The sequence below is a fragment of the Urocampus carinirostris genome, chromosome 1 (assembly GCF_059441175.1).
Source record: "Urocampus carinirostris isolate Australia breed hairy pipefish chromosome 1, RoL_Ucar_1.0, whole genome shotgun sequence".
NCBI classification, from domain to species: Eukaryota; Metazoa; Chordata; class Actinopteri; order Syngnathiformes; family Syngnathidae; genus Urocampus; species Urocampus carinirostris.
In genome coordinates, this window is record NC_142349.1 from 40,184,406 (window position 1) to 40,203,808 (window position 19,403).

Here is a 19,403-nt window from a genome sequence, read left to right on the forward strand (position 1 = left end):
TCAAGTGAATAAAACAAGAAGTGAATCAGTACACTTGAACATATGTGTGTTCATAAGGTGAAGTGATTATCATTAAGTTCATACTGCAGAGTTTAATGCTCAATTCCAATGTTTTGTGAGATTGTTTACATTTTCAACTAAATGCGACTTGTATGCGGTCTGCCATGACTTCTATTCGATCTGTGTGTACACAACAAGTGTCTTGCATGCGTAGAAGAGGACACGTGATGGTCACAAGCAATATCCTCAGTGTTAGCTAACGGCAGAGCGTATCCAGTAATTTTAAAGCTATTGTGCTACGATAGACTGAACAGGTTTGGCCCCCCTGTTAGGGTCTAGTAAGCCTCCTTCCACCGGAGGTCACCAACCGGCTTTTGAACTGGGCACCCGTGCGTAGAGATTGAACATACATGTGCTGTGTGTGGGGCCCTCTGGTGGAAGGAGGCTTAGTAGACCCTAACGCCTCAAATATTAATTAAATACAAAAAAAAACTTTCAACTATTGAATGCCCTGAGTGTTTGGTCCGCCATGGTTGTGGATTTTTCCCTTTCCACCGCCTTGTTGAACGCAGAATAGTGACGAATGCTGCCTAGCGATGACGCGCAGGTGGCATGAATGTTTCTCGACCGTTCGCACAGCAGTCGCATACCAAAAGATCAGCTATGTTTCGGATTTAGGACCGCATACGAAAGTGGCCTGCATCTAGTGTGAAAAAAACAGATTTGTGCCATCTCAGATGTATTTTAACAGATTGGATGCAGGTCGCATTTTGTGCAAAAAAAAATCAGATTCTCCTGCAATGTGAACCTAGCCTAAATGATTAACTTCATTAAAATATCGTTGTGGTGATCTAAATGATTGAAAAGAATATAACTGCAATATCACACAATTAGGACTATACGCAGTGAAACATTTCAATATTCCAACAATAGCAAAACAGTCTTTAAGTTAGTGATAAGCAACAAACCTGAGCTGCAGTATGCTCATTGCAGTTAAGTGATGTACTTTTGATATCCTTAACTTTCATCTTTGAGGTCTGTCCTATTCTGGAATTTTAATTGCTAGCAACGCGGAATATTGATTTGATACATAACTCGTGCATTCAGGTACCTCTGATTAGCTTTTGAGCGAAAGTATTTGGACGGCTAGCAATTCCAGCCGAGAGGAATTCGCCTAGGGAATTGGTCGGAGCGTGTTAACCGTCATACTTGGGCTGTTCAGTGCGACGAATCCTCTAGTCAGCAAGTGGATTGACGCCGCAGATGCTTTTATAGCTCCAACCCTGTATTTGGGCGCTTTGCTGCTATATGTGAACCCTGGCGAGCTTTCCATTCATGTGTGTTTGTCGGTCTGAAAGACGTTCTCGGCTTCTATAATCAGACTTTGGTTTGGCTGGCGTGTAATTTAGCCCCAGACAGACTTCCTCCCGTTCCTCCCGCGGCGGAGATTCAGCAAGAGAACCCGCCAGAGAGCTTTTGCCGCTGCCGCCACATCGATGCGTTATATTGAGTAAATACTAGGGGTGGGCGAATCGATGCAAATGTCGATATTGTCGATACTGAGGAAGTACTTTGATCGGATAGATACTATTGTCCTGAGATCGATACCTCTCTGCTCCACCAATTTCCTCAAAGCGCTGCTTCTCTGTGTCGATAGCGCATCCCTTCTCTCTCTCACCCGGAACCCTCGGCCACTCCCAAACTTTATGCCTGAGTTGAGACTGACTGGCTCGTTTTTAGCAGCTCTCCCTGCCTGGCCTTCTGCTTCATCCTGCCTGCCTGGCAGAACATTGGGCCAAATATACTTTATGTGCCCTACCAAAAACTAAAACTGAGGCAAACAGGAAGCGCGGTGTGGACTTCATTTATAACTGCAGACGAGGAAAATGTCCGGTGTCATTTGTGTGTTAAAGTTGTCTGCTACTAGGACAATGTCACACATTTACATAAACACATGTTAAAAGCTTACTGTGCAGGGAGCAATGAGTTACACCCATAAATGTAAACATGTTACTGTTCCCGAACAAAACCTGTAAATCCGTTGTCATTATGGCACTTTATTTGCAATATTTACTTTGTTTTCAAAATATTGTGCAATGGAAGATTTTAATTCTTTAGTTGAAATGGTTATACAGTGTCAGTATTTTTGTTACATTGCTACTTTTTTGGTTGACTCTCTTGGATTTGTTCTAAAACCGTTGCAATTGAAATATTTCTATACATTCGTATATGCTGTAATAGTTAAAAAACAACATGTTTGGTGCCTAAAATCATTGTGCTGTATTAATCACAATTATGAACTAACTCAAGGGGCAGGGGTCCAATTCTTCAATGAGCATGACATATCACCCACCACTGGTAAATACTCTGTGTCGACGAGTTAGCCCCGCTAAGAAGGAACAGCCAGCAGGGGGTGTTGTGCAGGTTAGTGCTGAGACCCCCTCAGGTGACATGAAAGCGCTCTGACTTCTGAGGAAGCACTCTGAGCTATGAATAGAGCGGGTATGCCTTGTTTGTGTCTTTGTGTGCACGTGCGTACACTATGTGTGAATTGAGAGTGCGAGAGTTGAAAGGCCGACCGATGGCGTCTAATGCCTCTTCTACAAAGTTTTCGTATAACGCTCAGGGTCATCTGACTTGCTTTTTTCTCAGGTCACCTCAGTACATCAGGAGTACGAGGAGAAGATGAAAGGTCTGATTCCTGCCGAGCTCAGGCGGGAACTGGAGGACACCATCACCTCACTCAAAGCTCAGGTGGACACTTCTATCTTGAGATTTTGTTTTTTTAGTGCTTTTAGGCTAGATTTTTCTAAATGTATTCACCGTATCTTCCGCAGTATAATGCATACTCTTTTGTGAAAAGTGAACATCACTTATAGATACTATATAATGACTATATAAATATATATAATTCAATAAAGAAAGAGGTACAGTATTTTCCTCACCATCAAAAAAAAACATATTTTCTAATATGGCGGGGAATATTTTATATATATATATATATATATATATATATATATATATATATATATATATATATATATATATATATATATATATATATATAAATGCATGTAAAATCACTCTCCTCCCCTCGTCCTCCCACCTCCTTTTCTCCAGCATAACGCGCTCTGTGGCCGGAACACCTCGGGTAAAAGTAAGATAAAAGCAGATGTGTGCGGTAAAAAGTACATATAAAAGCTATTTGAACTTAGGTGGGCATGTTTAGAACATACTTAATAGAGAAAATATTTAATTTGAAATGTTATAAGTACACCTCAAATTATGCCCCCGACCTTTAATGACTAAAACAAAATAATCTGTCAACATATGTTTGGGCAATATAAATAATGGTTAATATACTAAGAAAAAATGCGGATAAAAGCTTAAAATGTGAGCTTGCCAGCCGCCTTTGGGAGGCCAAATCCTAAATCCCACAATATGCCAAGTCATGCGTTTGGCAGAATTTTTTGCATATCTGTGGCCTGCTTCCGCACATTTGCGCCTTTTTTAACAGCCATGGAATTTTACAGAAAACACGCAGTGGCATTCTCGCACAGCTCCGGTAAATGGCAACACAAACTCTTTCATGTTTCCAACTTTTACATGTCAAGACTTGAGTTATAGCTTCAACAGTTGACCCTGTTGGGCTATGTCATTAACTCCCAAGTGAATTGAAGAGTCAATTCAGATCTTTTCACGGGATGCTACAGTAAATGAGGTCGTTGTCTGTTCCAGGATCTCTGTCAACTACATAAGCTTTCAATACAAGGTACCCCCAACTAATTTTCTTCTCAATTAGATACAGAACGTGTAGTATTCTTCCCCACAATTATGCAGATCTCTTTTATTCAGATATTAAAATCATACGTCTTGACAAATACACTCGGAATATTAATAATAATAATGTTTGAACTACAGGTATGGTTCTGCAAAATACATGATTCACACTAGATTTGTTCTTTAAAAAGGTACTGGAAAAATTTAATCGAATACTGCTTGAATTTAGCCATGAAGAAGGTGTACAAACGCTGTCATAATAAACGGATTTTTGTACTACTATTTGAATCTGTGTTTAGTGTTCAGGAAGACGTGTTTTAAACCTCTTTAGGGTTCACTTGGATGCTTTTGGGAGGTTGGGAATGGACCAATTAATTTTTAATAATTTTATGTTGGGGAAATCGCTTGTTACATGAGGAATTTGGTCGTGAACATGACCCAGGGGTGATTTAAGCTCGTATGAAGAAGTACCACTGCAATGTAAATTATTTCAAATGACGAGAGTCTGAATGCCTCAAATCCATTTGTTGGTGTATCACCCAATGCAGATTAGAAGGCTAAGTCTCTGCTCGTGAACCACCTTCAACAACCTTCCCCCCATTGCACACCAACTCAAAATGGCCCTCTGAGCTTGTGAAGGAACAATACAAATTTTCGAGGAGGTATGCTGAAGCACTGCCAGGCTCTACGTGCCGCCGTGTAAACGAAGAAGAGGTTTATTTTTACTTAGTCCAGACACTTCATAAATAAACCCCCTCGGCCTTGTAGCCAAACAAAAGGTTGGCAAAGCCCGGCCGCATGCGGCGTCCTCGCCCCGGCCAGCAGGCATCACAAAAAAAAGAAAACAATCTCCCATGCCGGCCCCTTGTGCCTTCACCCCTGCGGCCTAATCTCCTGACCCCCGACCCCTCCGTCCTGACCCCGCTGGACTCAACAACCGAGCCTTTCATCCATCGAGCCTGCTTCATTTAACCCCGCCTTCCCTCCAGCAAAAAGCGCAACTCATTGAAAGCCTTTTTATCGACAGAGGGTTGATAACCCGTATTCATGTTTCAGGTAAATTTCCTCCAGAAGCGAGCCGACTTCCTGCAGGAAGGCCTGGATGAGTGTCGCAACAAGAGGTTAGGACTCATTGATTTTGGTGGACTTAAGTTTTCCTGTGTTTTTTATTTCAAGGTTTTCAAAACAGTATCAAGTAGGACTCATTTGTTATGGAATCACAAGACACCTAATACTTTTCCTAGGGTCTAGCTTTTGTTTATTTCAAGATGTTATTTATAAGAACACAAAAACGGTATCGGATACACATAAACCATCCTAAAAGTTCCATAGATTGTTCAGGTTTACAGGAAGTTAGGCAACTTGTTTTGGGATTTCTTGAGGAATGCTTCAGATTTACACTCTTTGGGTTTAAAGTTTTACAGCACTTAGTATTTCATAAACACTTGATCACAAAACAGAAGAAACCTGCAGAAAGAAAGCAGTCAGCCACTAAACTGAATGTGTGCAGTTTTATTCAGCTTTAGACTGCTGAGTTTTTTTTTTTTTAATTCATCTCTTGGAAAAGTTTAAGTAGAATTTATGTTAAGTACATATTTACATGTATCTGTACTTTAGTGAAAAGCTTAATACTTTTGACTTTTGACATTTAGAGCAAAGTATCTGGACGTACTCTAGTACTTTAAATGATGTATTTAATTTAAAATTATCAACTTCTCTCTTTTTTCAAAAAAAGGAATATATGCTTGTTTCTAATATCGGACGTCGTATCAAAAGCTGATACAAGACCAATATTTAATACCAATATCCAATCGGCACACCCTATTCTTACCCAAATTCTCCTAATGTTAAATTTTGGGTAGTTTAACAGAAATTAAGCCGTGACTATAAGAGTCAGCTAGATGATAGTTGTCAAACTCATTGCCCGCGGGCCACATCCGGCCCAGCGTACAATTATATCCGACCCCTGGAATCACTTTACATACGTCGAATATAACGGCCCGGCTCTACGAAACGCTGACAACTCTTAAACTACAGATACCACAATGCAATGCTTCTGCTGCAGCCACAAGACGTCCCGAAAATGTTCCCGCATCAATCGAGTTAGCCTGACGAGCGCAGCCACCTTTAAAACTGTCTACTGACAAACAACACGTCGGCCAGTTGAAAAACAAGATCGACAAGTGCATTTACATAGAGTCTTAGTGACAGGAAGCGGAGACAAACTTTATCTATCACAATGTAAGGGAAGGCTAAACGGAGAAAAGCAGGGCGACGTTTCTGTTGCTGTGGATAACACGTCTGCTAAACCCTCACAATGGCCGAGCAAAAAGTTGATTCGGAAAATGGAGACCTTCAAAACTGAGGAGAGGCTGTTAACTGACATTGCCAGTAAACCCATGTGTATTCTTTGTGGAGCTAATGTGGCCGTAATTAAGGAATTGAATGTAAAAAGGGCACTACAAGACAAAACATCCAAGTAAGCTGAAAAACCTGAATGCAGAGAGAGAAGATGGAGAAAGTTGAAGAGTTAATGAAGAATATGTGGATCCAGCATATGTTTTTCATCAACGTAAAATCCCAAAGCGAAAAGCACAAATTTTATTTATATTTCCATTTTTATTTTTTATTTTGAAGTTTACAGGAGATCATTTTATTGAGTGCAGTGTTTTAAGGTGTTTAATGTTTGAGTTTGTTTATTCTGGAATAATATTCCTTTTTATTTTAAAATCGTATTTGTTAGAAGAAAAAAAATTCTAGTTTTAGTGTATTCAATAAATAGTTACCTTGTTCAGCCTTCGGCCAACGGTGTGGTTTGAGTTTTGACCCTCTGTGCAATTGAGTTCGACACCGCAGAGCTAGATGAATGGTTGGTGGTTGTGAGGCAGCTTTGCTAAGCTGATTCACAACCAATTGACCTATGGCTAAGAAGCAGCCCCTTCACTCACTCGGACAGACCTTTTGTGAAGAGCGCTACAGCTAGTGACACTGTAGGTCACATTTTGTAGGAGGCAATTGATGCATTATGGGCCCAGAAAGATCACATATCATCTCAAAGTCACCAAAAGAGTCTGAAATGTAGTCTGCAATGCTATTTTACTGGAGAGTTTCTTGAAAGTTGTATTGTTTCAACTGGTTGAATAATGTATAGGAACATTGAGAGCCTGAGGAATTGTTTAAAACTCTGTTATTACCTATATTTCGTGTTAATGGCATCTGTGTATTGTCTGTACATCCCGTTGAGACTTCTTGCTATCCAAATAAACATGACTTGACTTGGAGGGTTATATTGAGGTTTTCATTGTTGAGAAGGTTGATGAAAAGCTTCAGCTTCAGGCCAAAATGGCAGCTACAAGTCACAATGTAAATGTGATCAACTGCATCTAGTTGTCTTCACATCTTAAACAAAATAGAGGATCAGCAATGTTCGTGCACTGCAGGGTAAGATGTGTGATTTACCTTAAACTCATTACCCTAACTTGACTTGACTTGTAAAATGGGCTTTGTTATTGCTGCTAGATTTTATTAATCTAAGCCTAGCTTGAAGTTCTGTGTAAGCCTAGCTAGATTTTTTTCCTGCTAAGGCAGAGTTTAATGATATACTAGGCATTTGTAAATATATGTGTATATACACTAAAAGGTTTGGTGTCATTGATCTGGGCGGGCATAGCCATTAGTCTATTGGGACTATAGCCAGGTGGTGTTTTTCTTCTTATTTACCAACACTATGGAAACAGTTTTCATCAAGAGCGCTCTCATTGTTGCCTTATAGCGTTGCCCGTAATTACTTTTTTTCTCGAGTTAACTTGATTCTGTAGTTTTGTGCCTTCTGAGAATTTCCTCTATGAATAGTTTAGCACGTTGAGTCGTTATTTTTCACTGGATCCATCAATGTTCATTTTTAGGATTATGTTTTATAGTATTCATTTGCAACTTATGGTATTTCTTTTATACTATTCCTGCAGTATCATTTCCTTTAGTCAACATTAAGTCTGTAGTATTCTTTGATCACCTGCCATCCATCGCACTGTAAGCACAATTTATAGTTTGCATAAAAGGAGCAGGAAGATGGCTCTTCAAACCTCACTGTTGCTCATGTACCCTCAACCATCTATCAGGAAATTGAAGCTCCTCATGACAAGAAAGTGATTCAGATGTTGAGTACTTCAAAGGACACATTCGTATGACTAAACAGGTTGTTTGTCCCCATGGTGACAAAAATAAAGTTACTTTTCATGATTTGGGGTTTGCTGCTCTTTTCTGTTCAGGTAACTTCTAGCGGTGCTCAGCCGTCCAAGACAAATGGAGACCGCCAACCACAATTGAGTAGTGAGTGCTCCCTCCACGTTTGTAAAACATTTGTTTTCCATTCATGTTTTTCTCACCACCTTTGCTCAAAATGAAAACTAGATGTATAATGTATTAGTATATTGATGCAAGAGCTTTATCCAAAGGTGTAGTGTGTAAGGTTTTAACTGGCCCCATGTTAGCAATAGAAAAATTGCTAAAATCTCTCAAATGCATTAGATGTCAACTTAACTTCATTCCATTTTTGCAGATAAGTGCGACCAGGATGGCATCACATCTCTAAACTCAACTTTTTCTATTCAACACCAAAGCACATATGTCAAAGTCAAGGTACACGGGCAGGATATGGCCCACGAAAAGGTTTTCCACCGCCCCTGATATTATACATAACAATATTTTTTCAAACTGTTGAAGGTTTCGTTTTTGGTTAGTAGATGTTTGCACTTTATTTGAGTCTCCAATTCTATTTTAAAACATATTTCAGCTGGTGGAATGATAGAAAGTTTCTATTATGTCAACTTAGACATCTTTTGCTAAAATAGAAGACCTGGTTACTAATGGTGCTTGAATAATAGTGGCTTCTTTCATTCCGTATTCATGAGACATTTGTCTTTCATGCCTCTTGAAATTCAAGATTACTGACAAAGGAGAATATAACTTTATTAATTGCAACATATTGGAATATACTTGTTAAGTTCTTAATACGTCTACCATAAACCCACCACTTTTTAAGTGATTTGCCACTTTTGTACTTACACAAGCCGCACCTCCGTACAAGCCGCGTGCGCACGCATTTAAACTTGTGACACAATCACAAGTTTAACTCAGACCAGGCTGTAAGTTCCATGATTTTTTTGGTTTGAACAAATTTATTGACACTAATAACAGAAAACAATCATGACAATCTCAACAGCAATTAAGCACATTCACAATATTATATTTCAATATGACGTTTTTAACAGCAAACAATGTGAGGTTTGAACAACCCTTCTCGAAAATCTTAATAGCAATCAAGCTCCATGATTGTGGGGTTTTGGGGTTTTTAAGGGGTATTGTTCTATCTTCGTTATTCATTATCCATTATCCGTTATCGGTCAGTTCATAATACGCTACAAAGCCTAGGAGCCGGGACACTTACTCTCAGCCAAAAGGCCGAGCTAAGGTCCTAGCCCTAAAGCCTTGTTGCGATCATTGCGAATGCACCGTTCCCGGAGGTACTGCAATACCGGGCGGATGCGTGGAGTGGACAGAGCAAGCTCTTATTCTAACTAAATAAACAGTAGACTATCTTAGAACCACAATTGGCATCATGAATGGAAATGATGATTAACGTATGATGCAGACTTGTAAAGTCCGGGTCCCGTTGAAAGTAATCCAACGAAACAAAATGTATATTTCCAAAGTTAAGGGTGGGAAAAATATATATCCTCTATTGTCCGCTGCGACAACAGACAGATCTACCGGTAACTCAGCTCTACCCCACTTCCCATCAGCCCGCGTTTGCTCCGCCCCTTCTTTTTAATTTGCTTCTAGAACACATAACAGAATAAATCTCTAAAATAAATACGTTACAAAAATATACAGTTGCAAATACATATACATGGTTACACATATTTACGAAGAAAGACGGTACACCGAGAGAGTTTTCAAAGCTTTAATAATAATAATAATAATTATAACTTTCATCCCAAACCCTGCCTTTAAAGGTACCAACACGCTAGTAGGATCACGCTCGCAATGCATCAAACATGTCTGTCAAAAGAAAGCATCCCGTAATTGTGAAATTCACGGTAGATCGCCCTCAACTTCCGCCTCATAACTATCGCCATCAAGGGCGTCTTCCTCATTATCGGAACGTACCTTTCTTTACAGACAATGTATGCATAAACTTAGAGGTTGCAGTCTTTCTTGGCACACATATTCTACTGGTCTTAAGCTTACCTTTTATACTCCAATGCTGCTGGTGGCCGTTAGAAAAATTACATAAATTGGCCGCTTCACTGAAATAGATGTGGGGCTGAACATTTGGGAAAAAAGTAGCGGCTTATAGTCCGGAATTTACGGTAATTGGTTTCACTTGACCAGTGGTCTCCAATGTGGTGCCCACGGGTACCCGGAGTAAACTGCAGATTGGTTGCGATAATAGCGCACCAGTGATGGGTCATAGTGATTTTCAAGGAAATTTGATTTCTAACTGGAATTAGAAATCATTAAAATGATCAGTGTTATTAAAAGTGATTGATTATGCGTATTTTAACTCTACCATAATGATTTAAACCTGGTAGTAACGTAATAATAAAATCGTGACAATGTAGTGATAACATAAGTTGCTACAGTATTTCAGAAATATATTCGCAAATATGTGCTCAGCAACAAAATCAATCACAAAAAAGTAGCCCTCAGGTTTTAAAAAGGTTGGCGACCCCTGCACAAGATATTATTCATCATTTCAAAATATTTCAACAATTAATCAGTATGTCCCTCGGATTGTAGCTACTTTTTTCATTTGGCCCTCCGTCCGTTTGACTTTGACACCAATTGCTTTGAAGTATCTATCACTGCCTACGATGTGCTACATATGGTGTTAAGGCAGGAAGTTTTGCTAACATAACTGTCCAGACGTGTTCACTGATTTTGCAAGGAATCTGTGACTCTACTAAGAGTTTAATATTTCAAGAAAATGAGTATAATCATGATAAGCATCATATTTTTGTTGGGTTTTGTCTACTGGCAGCGGGTAAAGACAAGAGACCTTTTACATAATCTTAATATTGATTTTTTTTTAAATTGTGTCTAACATGAAAACGTTTTTTTTGTGTGTGTGTGTGTGTGTGTGTATGCGTGAAGCTTTGATCAATGTATTTATTTTTGTTTTCAATTCCATAATTTCCTTTTTTAAAACGCTCTCACATCAACAATTTCCAAAGTTTATTTTTTTCAAAACTGTGCAGTAGTTGAAAATGTGTTTACCGTCATTCATTTACAAAAATATTTGATGAATGTGTCATTTTTATGTCTGATAATAAATATAATTATTTCAGTTTTTATTTGCATATTTGTTGTCATTTGCTTTGTCATTGAGTCCATTTCCACGATGAATTTTTAGAGTGTAATCCCACTTTCCGTTGAACTTGAGGCTGGTATTTCTGTGTACCAGGCAGCCTAGCTTTCCTTTGCTTTTGCCTACCATACATTCCATACATATTTCGGGTCTTGTAAAACGTTGCTTTCAAAGGGCATAATGTTCTTGTGTTTTTCTACACCTACATCACATGTGCGTGCGTGCCAGACCTGCTCTACTGTCGCCCAACGAAACTTGACACCCGCCTTTATTTATGTGATGGCCTTTTTCATTCTGCTGCCCTTGCAGAGTGAGTGATGAGCGCAAAAAAAGGAAGAATGTCATCTGAGAAAGCGGAATGCAAACGTTAAACCCTTTTTTCTTTACCATGACCTGAACATGACCCTCAACATTTTACAAGAAGCCGTTGTAGCTTTCGCCTATTGAGACCGAAACCTTTAACATCAAGTGCCAGGCATTCAAGTAACCATCAGAATATACTGGTATAATAGTTCAAGCAAATGGTGATGTGAAGAGCAAAAAGCACTTTTTCTATGGAACAATCTCATAGTTTCTTTCACCTTTACCAAAGCATTTCTACAAATAAATGCCTCCTATCAAATCGATATTATCTACAAATAAACCTCTCCCTAAAAAAACTGGCAAGTACTTTTTGTATATTTGCCTGTATGCCTAAAATTATGCCAACCAGTAATCACATTAGTTCTGTCCACAAAATATTTCGGGAGGCCTATTTGCAAGTAGAAGCCTCCTTCAAATTAATGTCTCTGAGGTTTACACATTATTACAGGTAGAAAATGTAGCATTTTCACCCTGAGTATGAGCAGTTCTTCAGTAAAATTAGTATGACTCCACCCTAACCTTTCCACAGAAAAGCTTTGTTTAAATGACTTCATGTTTACCAACGTGCAGTTGAGAAATAGCCTAAATAGTATTTTGGCATGGTAAATACAAGTTCCTCACAACTAATAATAGAATTGATAATGTTGCTTAAGTATTTTCCATATATAAAAGCCTCCATTAAACAAACCCTGGGGAGTCCTGGATCATATCAAATCATGCACATTACTGTGATTTGAACCCTTGACAAAAGAATATCTACAGTACAAGTCAGCGCTCAGATTTACACATTTTCCCCAAAAATTTGGTAGTTACGGAACAGGGGAAAGTAAGCTTCATTGGGAAGGTCAAAGCAGGTGGATTTCACGATTAAAACCATATGTCATACTTTGCGTTTCAACTGCATTGAACAAATAGGTGTAACACTTTCCTTTAAATGAGGACCTCTCTACAAACAGAAGCCTCTCTCAATAACTATAAATCAAATACTTGTAATTGTCGGATTAGCTCATGGGTTCGAATTTGGGGTTTCTGATTCGATCAAAACTGGACTGCGTTCCCGTTAAGGACTCAGATAAATAGATTAGGTTGTTTTCATCGTTTTTAGGCCTGACATCTCAGTATAAATTTACAGACGCTGCATAGAAAATAAAGTATTTCACTCAAAATTCCATCCAAATGCAGTCCGTATTCGAGATCTTGATAAGATCAGGACTTCCCTCATCAATATATTTGTATTTGGATCGAGAATAGTACAGCATTTTTTCTTAGAACTAATCGACTAATCACCTGACATCAGCAGTGTCGGATATGTTACTGAAAAAAATAATTAGTTACAGTTTCTATTTATTTCATAAAAAAGTAATTATTTCACCCCCAGATTATTGACACTCAAAAGTAGCATGTTACTCTAAACTAGCTAAACTTACAAGTTACCATCTACAGTGCAGCAAAGAAGTATTTGCCTTGCTAAATTCTGTGTTTTTAGCATATTTAGAACTCAAAAAGGTTTCAGATCATCTCCAAAACAAGGAAAGAAGACGACATGGACTAAATAAAATCAGCAATAAAAGAGGGCTTTGAAAAGAGCCAAAATAGTTCTGATATGATGGATACAAAAGGGAGAAAATTCTGAAAAAATGGATGCAAACCAAAAAGGTGTCACAGACCATGTCAGGAAACTGACCGAGAACCCACTCGCGTAAAGCTACTCACAGGTTATAGGGAGAAGAGGAATGAGCGCTCACTCGATCCGGGGATTGTTGGTCGCGGAAGTAGATTGATCGGAACGAGGAAGTGGTCAAAATCAAACAGATCGGGGCAAAAACAAAACAGGAGCAAAACACAGGCAAAAACGGAGATTCACAGGACTTGGCAAAACAAGAGCAAAAAACAGGCAAAACGGGGATTCACAGGGTTTGGCAAAACAAGAGCAAAAGACATAGGCAAAACGGGGATTCATAGGGCTTAGCAAAACAAGAGCAAAAACACAGGCAAAAACAGGGATTCACAGGGCTTGACGTATCACAACAGAGTTAAGCAGGAGTTTTGCAGACGCTCCAACCCAAGGCGACTCACAAGACAGCGTTTAAGTAGTCAGGGAGCAATCTGTCAACGCGTTTCAGATGGTGTCCATGGGCGGGGCCAATTGGGCACTGTGGCAACCGTGACAGAACCTGGCGCCACGCGGAGGGGACCAATTGGGCGCCATGGCAACTGTCACAAAAGGAGCTGGAGGATGTCTGGGAAAAATGGCAGAAATCAAAAAAGACTTCATGGGACAACGCAATGAAAATGGAGAACGAACTTGAGAAAATCTGAGAGGTAATCCAGCCATACTGACTGTGCATCAAAGAGAATCACCGACTACACAAAGAAATCGAAGACATGGGCACTGGCTCTCACCTGGTCTTGCCGGGCCATTGTAGCTCACTCTGGGTGCATTTTCTATCTGACTTTGAAATTTTTACAAGAAAATGTCTATTTGTCTCAGGTTTTACACAATATTGTTAAGAGAGAGTAAGGAGAAGAATGATGTGAAAAGAATAATTTCTCTGAATCTGTAAAATACTGTATATATTGTGATTCGATAATGGAGTCATTTTTACTGGATTAACAAATGATTTATATATTGTTGTAAGATATGATAATTTTTCATATTATTGAGCGCCCAAAGTTATTTTGGGGACGAGTCTCTTATGAGCTTGTCATGCATTTTTTTTCAGGTGATTTGTTCATTTTCTGCTGTCATGTTTGTTGCAACCTGACTGAAAAGAAAATAATAAATGAGAAAAATACAATACAAAATATCACACATAGAAGGAAATATAGAAAAAGGTTTTGAAAGATTGATTCCACTTATTCTAGGCCATATCATGGCCTAATCTGGCCGTATCATGAAAAAGTATTTGCCCCCTTTGCTCAATTTAAAGTAACCGTGACTTACCACAGTTTGGGGAAAGCTGAATTAAATTCCACAGGCCACACCCAAAATCGATTGCCACTACCTGTGTTTACTCAAGATATCACTTAAATTTAATGTGTTTTGACAGATTAAAGAGGCTACAAAATTTCAAGAACCCAATTGACATGCTATTATACAAAGAAATCAGTAAGAAAGTAAATTAAAACCATCATTTTGGAAAAGGTCACTAAGCCACTTCCAAGGCCCTAGGGCTCCAGCAAACCACTATGTTTTATCTACAAATGGAGAAAACTAGGAACATTGGCAAACCTTCCCAGGAGTGGTCGACCAACTAAGTTTACACCAAAAGTGTGAAGAAAGACCATCCTGGAGATTACATTAGAACCTCGAAAAACATCCAAGTAACTGCAGGCCTTGCTGGCCTCAGTTAAGGTCAGTGTTCATGACTCGATTATAAGAAGGACACTGGCTAAAAATGGCATACATGAAACACCAGTGCTGCCACAAAGAAAACACAATGAGTCGTCTCATGTTTGCCAAGAAGCACCTTGATTATCCTCAAGACTTTTGGAGGAACGTTCTACTGATAAGCCAAAAATGGACATTTTTGGAAGGTGTGCAGCCTTCTGGCGTATAAATGGCTCAGCATTTGACAAAAAGAACATGATGCCAACAGTCAAGCATTGTGGTGGCAGTGTAATGGTCTGGGGCTGCTTTTCTGCCTCAGGACCAGGACAACTTGCTGTGGTGGAGGGAATAATGAATTCTGGTGTTTACCATAAGATCCAGAAGGGGAACGTCCAGCCATCAGTGCATGCCCTCAAACTCAAATGCTCTTGGACAACAATCTGAAACACAACAGCAAGTCCACCTCTGAATGGCTCCAAAAAGACAAAATGAAGGTTCTAGAGTGGCCAGGTCAAAGTCCAGATTTAAATCCAATTGAGATGGTATGGTGTGACCTTTAACGGGCAGTTTATGCAAGAAAACCTTCCAATATTGTACATTTGAAAAAATTTAGCAAAAAAAAAGGGGCGGGGGCAAAACTCCACTGTGTTGTGAAAGACTCATTTCCAATTATCGTAAACGTTTCATTTCTGTTATCGCTGCCAAAGGTGGCCCATCCCGCTATTAGTTTCAGTGGGAAATTACTTTTACAGGTAGGGCCAGATAGGTTTTTTTGTGCCGTAATAAAGGGAATCAACATTTCAAACTGTACTTTGGATTTCCTTGGGTGGTCTCTGTGTGATATTAACATTGGTTTAATGATCTGAAACCTTAATGAGTGATTAATATGCAGAAAAAACACAGATATCAGGATAAGGGAGTGAAAACCTTTTCACAGCACTGAATACTTACACTGGGTCTGACCCCCAAAAACTGCTTAAAAATAGCCACATAATAATAAAATAGAAGAAAACGTGTACTCTGTACCTGTGGAAGTAGTCAATTTTCATACTTGTTGGCTTGTACAATCTTGAGAGCTTGTTAAAGAACACTTAACCGAGTCACTTCATTTCCATATTGTGTCTGTGCTTCTAACCGCTCGAACATTTTCTTCATGTCCGAGACTTTTCATTTTCCTTTCCAGGAATTGTCTAATTCAAAAATAACCTTGCAATTAAAAGACCAAAACCAGCACACTGTTACCCTAAACTTTGAGCTCACAGTTGCCCCTTTGTTTTCATTGTGCCTGTATAAACGAAAATTTGTACAAATCAAGACATAACCTGGTGTAAACTTCAGATGCAAGTGCTCTTGGCAGACCCCCTGCCATTCTCTTCATTTATCCGTCCGCCATTGGCGTTCTTGACTGCTACTGATTGCTCCTTAATGAGTCCGCGTGCGCTTTGTAAGCAGTCACGCCCAACACTACAACAAAATGTTTGCTTTAATCTCTCGTTTATTAAGACGACAGGTAATTGATTGTCTCCTGCCAAAATAAGCTGGGAATTGCGCCTGTGTACATAACAAGCCCTGGATGTCGTTTGAATAGACGGGGCGACCCCATTAAAGGATGAAAGCAGCTTGCTTATCTCTACATCACAGGGCCGACTGCACCAGAGGGGGCGCTTGTCGACGCTCGCATATGATTTGTTTTACAGTAGTGTGACGCTCAAGGTTGCCCCATGACACTTTAGTGGCTTTGTTTGTTCTTTATTGGCAGTGGTAAAAAAAAAAGAAAGAAAAAGGCCACATGAAATTGCTTTATGACTCCTAACTGGAGATTATTAAGTTAATGCCATTTTGCCTTCAAAGCTGTTTTTTATTATCAGCATTCTTCTGTTCCTGTGACAGGTTGTTTGGGGACAGGATGATGAGATAAGTCATGTTGTAAAACAGAAGTGAGTCAAGGTCAGGACTTAGGTGCTGTTTTTTTAAAATGCGCTGCGACTCTGGCGTAATAAATTACATCAAGAATGTGCAATTTTAATTGAAGTGGCACCTGAATGGTCCTGCTTTGGCCCACGTGCACGACATTAATGCTTTTTCTTGGCACAATTTTGCCATCTGCTATTAAGACTTTTTTGTCTCCGTGCGGGCTTATGAGATTCTTTGTCGCTTAGGTATTTATGGCATGCCATTTTTTTTTCGTATTTCTCTCCCTTATTTCCCCGCCCTGTCACTCCAACAGTGAAAAGGATATGCAGCTGTGTGCTTTGAAAGCGGCTTTAGAGGCTATATAGCCTCAGCCACGAAAGCACAGCGGGTTGTGTCTGTGTAATTGTGCTCGCAATGTGCTGTCTGACTTTGCTTTTAGCTAAAAGGCCAATACTGAGGAGAATATGTACTTTTAATTTTTTGTATCACTGGTAGTCAATGTGTTTTTGTGTATTGACAAGAGTTATTATGCATCTCAATGCCATACTATACATATGGAGAGGATTTTGTGCAAGCTCATTGTTTCCAAGGCATCTTAGAAACCTAGTCTGTCTAGCATGTCTAGTCTAAGGGAGAGATTGGTCACGGTGCGGACGAAACTCATTTTGGCTGCCTGTATTTTGGATTTGGTTCCTTTGGTCCTAACCCACAACTTGTAACAATGAGTTAAGGCAGAAATGTAGATCACCTGGTCATTGTGCGCTATGCCTTTTGGCAAAACTCTTTCTTCACCACAACAGACCAATACAAAGTCTGCATGATTGCAGATGCGGAACCAGTCCGCCTGCTCCATCCTTACCCTCACTAATAAACAAGACCCACAAATACTTAAACTCCTCCACCCGCAGCAGAATCTCATACCCAAACTGGACAGGGCATGCCACCCTTTTCCAACTAAGAACTGTCGTCTCAGATGTTAATTTACTCATTTTCAGTCTGCATTCAGAACTAAACGTAGACAACCCATCTGACCCAAGCCCAAATTAGTGGAGGAAAATGGATGGAAGGGTGAATTATTCAATATAATTTCTTTTTAGTGCTCTATTGATTGGAAAGGGAACAAGACGTATTAAAAACCTTCAAAATACGTTTTAGCGGAACAGCCAATGGAATGTTGATATGGCGACAACTCAATTTGGTAGTACAGGCATCATAACTAGAGATAGATTAAGGATGAGTGAGTGTCCAGGGTTTGGGGTTAAGGCTGACTCAGGCGATTGGCGGCCATCCTGTCAAGCATGGAAGAACAAAGTGGCGTCCGGCCTGTGAAATACATGCCTGCGCGCCGGCTGGATTGCTAGAAGACGAGGAAATGAAAGTCATTACTTTCAGAGAGGAGCCGGCTTCATGGCCCAAACGGGATTAGACAGTGCATCCGACATTGTTTCTATACATTGCTAGACTTAAAAGTCAAGCACAAAATAGGATTAAAACAAGGGAGGGGCATAAATAACCTTCAATATCCCCTCCCTCTCCCCCCGGCCATTTTGTGTTTCTTCTATGCCTTCCTTCGCAACCTTTCATGTCTCATTTTTATCTCTTCCTGGCCATCCCACTCTCAGTAGATGCCTCTGACACATCTTTTCCCACGTCCGTCTTTTGTACGCTGGTCCCATCATCAAACTACACAGGTGGGCGATGACTCCCACGCTTACTTTTATCTATTTCGACACAAGAAACACACATCGTTCCAGGCTCAATTGGCCTCAAATGATGCAACTTTATTCCCCGCAAACTGAACCCTTTTAAACTCCTCTTTCTAAACACTCGCCAACTCAGCCCTACTCAGAACAACAAATTGGCGGATTGTTGCCATCCCTTAACTTTTTAAGGGTATTAGCCACCATGTCCTACTTCAAAGAGGTTTTAACTACACTGTTAATTCTTTTCCTCAGTTTCTAGTTCCTAACAATACTTCCCTTCTTTCTTTCTAATCCACGCCTCACATTCGCTTCCACACTTTAAGTCAAGTCATGTTTATTTGTATAGCCCTTAATCACAAAGAGTAGCCTCTCCTTATCCATCTAGAAATTTGGGGAACAAAGAGTTCAATCTTGGACTAATGGCCAGATGATCGCAGAGCAGAGATGAATAGACAGATGAACAGATTGGATTTGACATAGCAGGGCACTTCGGTGTCATCAGATAACTTGTTATGGCCTTGTTTCGGGTGTCCCCACTTTTAGTAATGTTGTCAAATGTTGCATCCATTACGAAAATATCATTGGCAGCCACCGCAAGGCATTCTTTTTGGAACAAAATCCTACATTACTTAATAAGGCCAAGTTCAAACAATATATGATTTAGAGTCAAGACAGGTTGAAAAGAAATTCCGAGTAATAGAATTCCGAGTGCCAGTGTTTTAAACCCAGAGTGAATTTGAATGGTCTCTAATGATTACTTAAAGGCTGTCATTGCTATCATACTTTTCTCGGTAAAATGCAGTTTCTGATGCACAATAGTAGAAATGCAATGCATTTGCCTTATTTTATCGCATTGAACTCAAAACCACTTTGGAATTAAATAAAGTCTGATTTCAAGTCAGTCTCTAACTCTCACACTTCCACTAAAGAACGCAAATTCATT

At 39.6% G+C, this 19,403-nt stretch overlaps 1 protein-coding gene across 1 annotated transcript in view; it reads left to right on the forward strand.

Annotated features, from left to right (window-relative positions):
- Nucleotides 1-19,403, forward strand: part of cep112 (centrosomal protein 112) — a 192,486-nt gene that overhangs the window by 169,209 nt on the left and 3,874 nt on the right. The window contains exons 24-26 of the mRNA XM_088338786.1: nt 2,653-2,754; nt 8,049-8,109; nt 8,339-8,448. Of these exons, the coding sequence (XP_088194912.1) occupies nt 2,653-2,754; nt 8,049-8,109; nt 8,339-8,448 (273 nt within the window). The remainder of the gene's footprint in view (nt 1-2,652; nt 2,755-8,048; nt 8,110-8,338; nt 8,449-19,403) is intronic.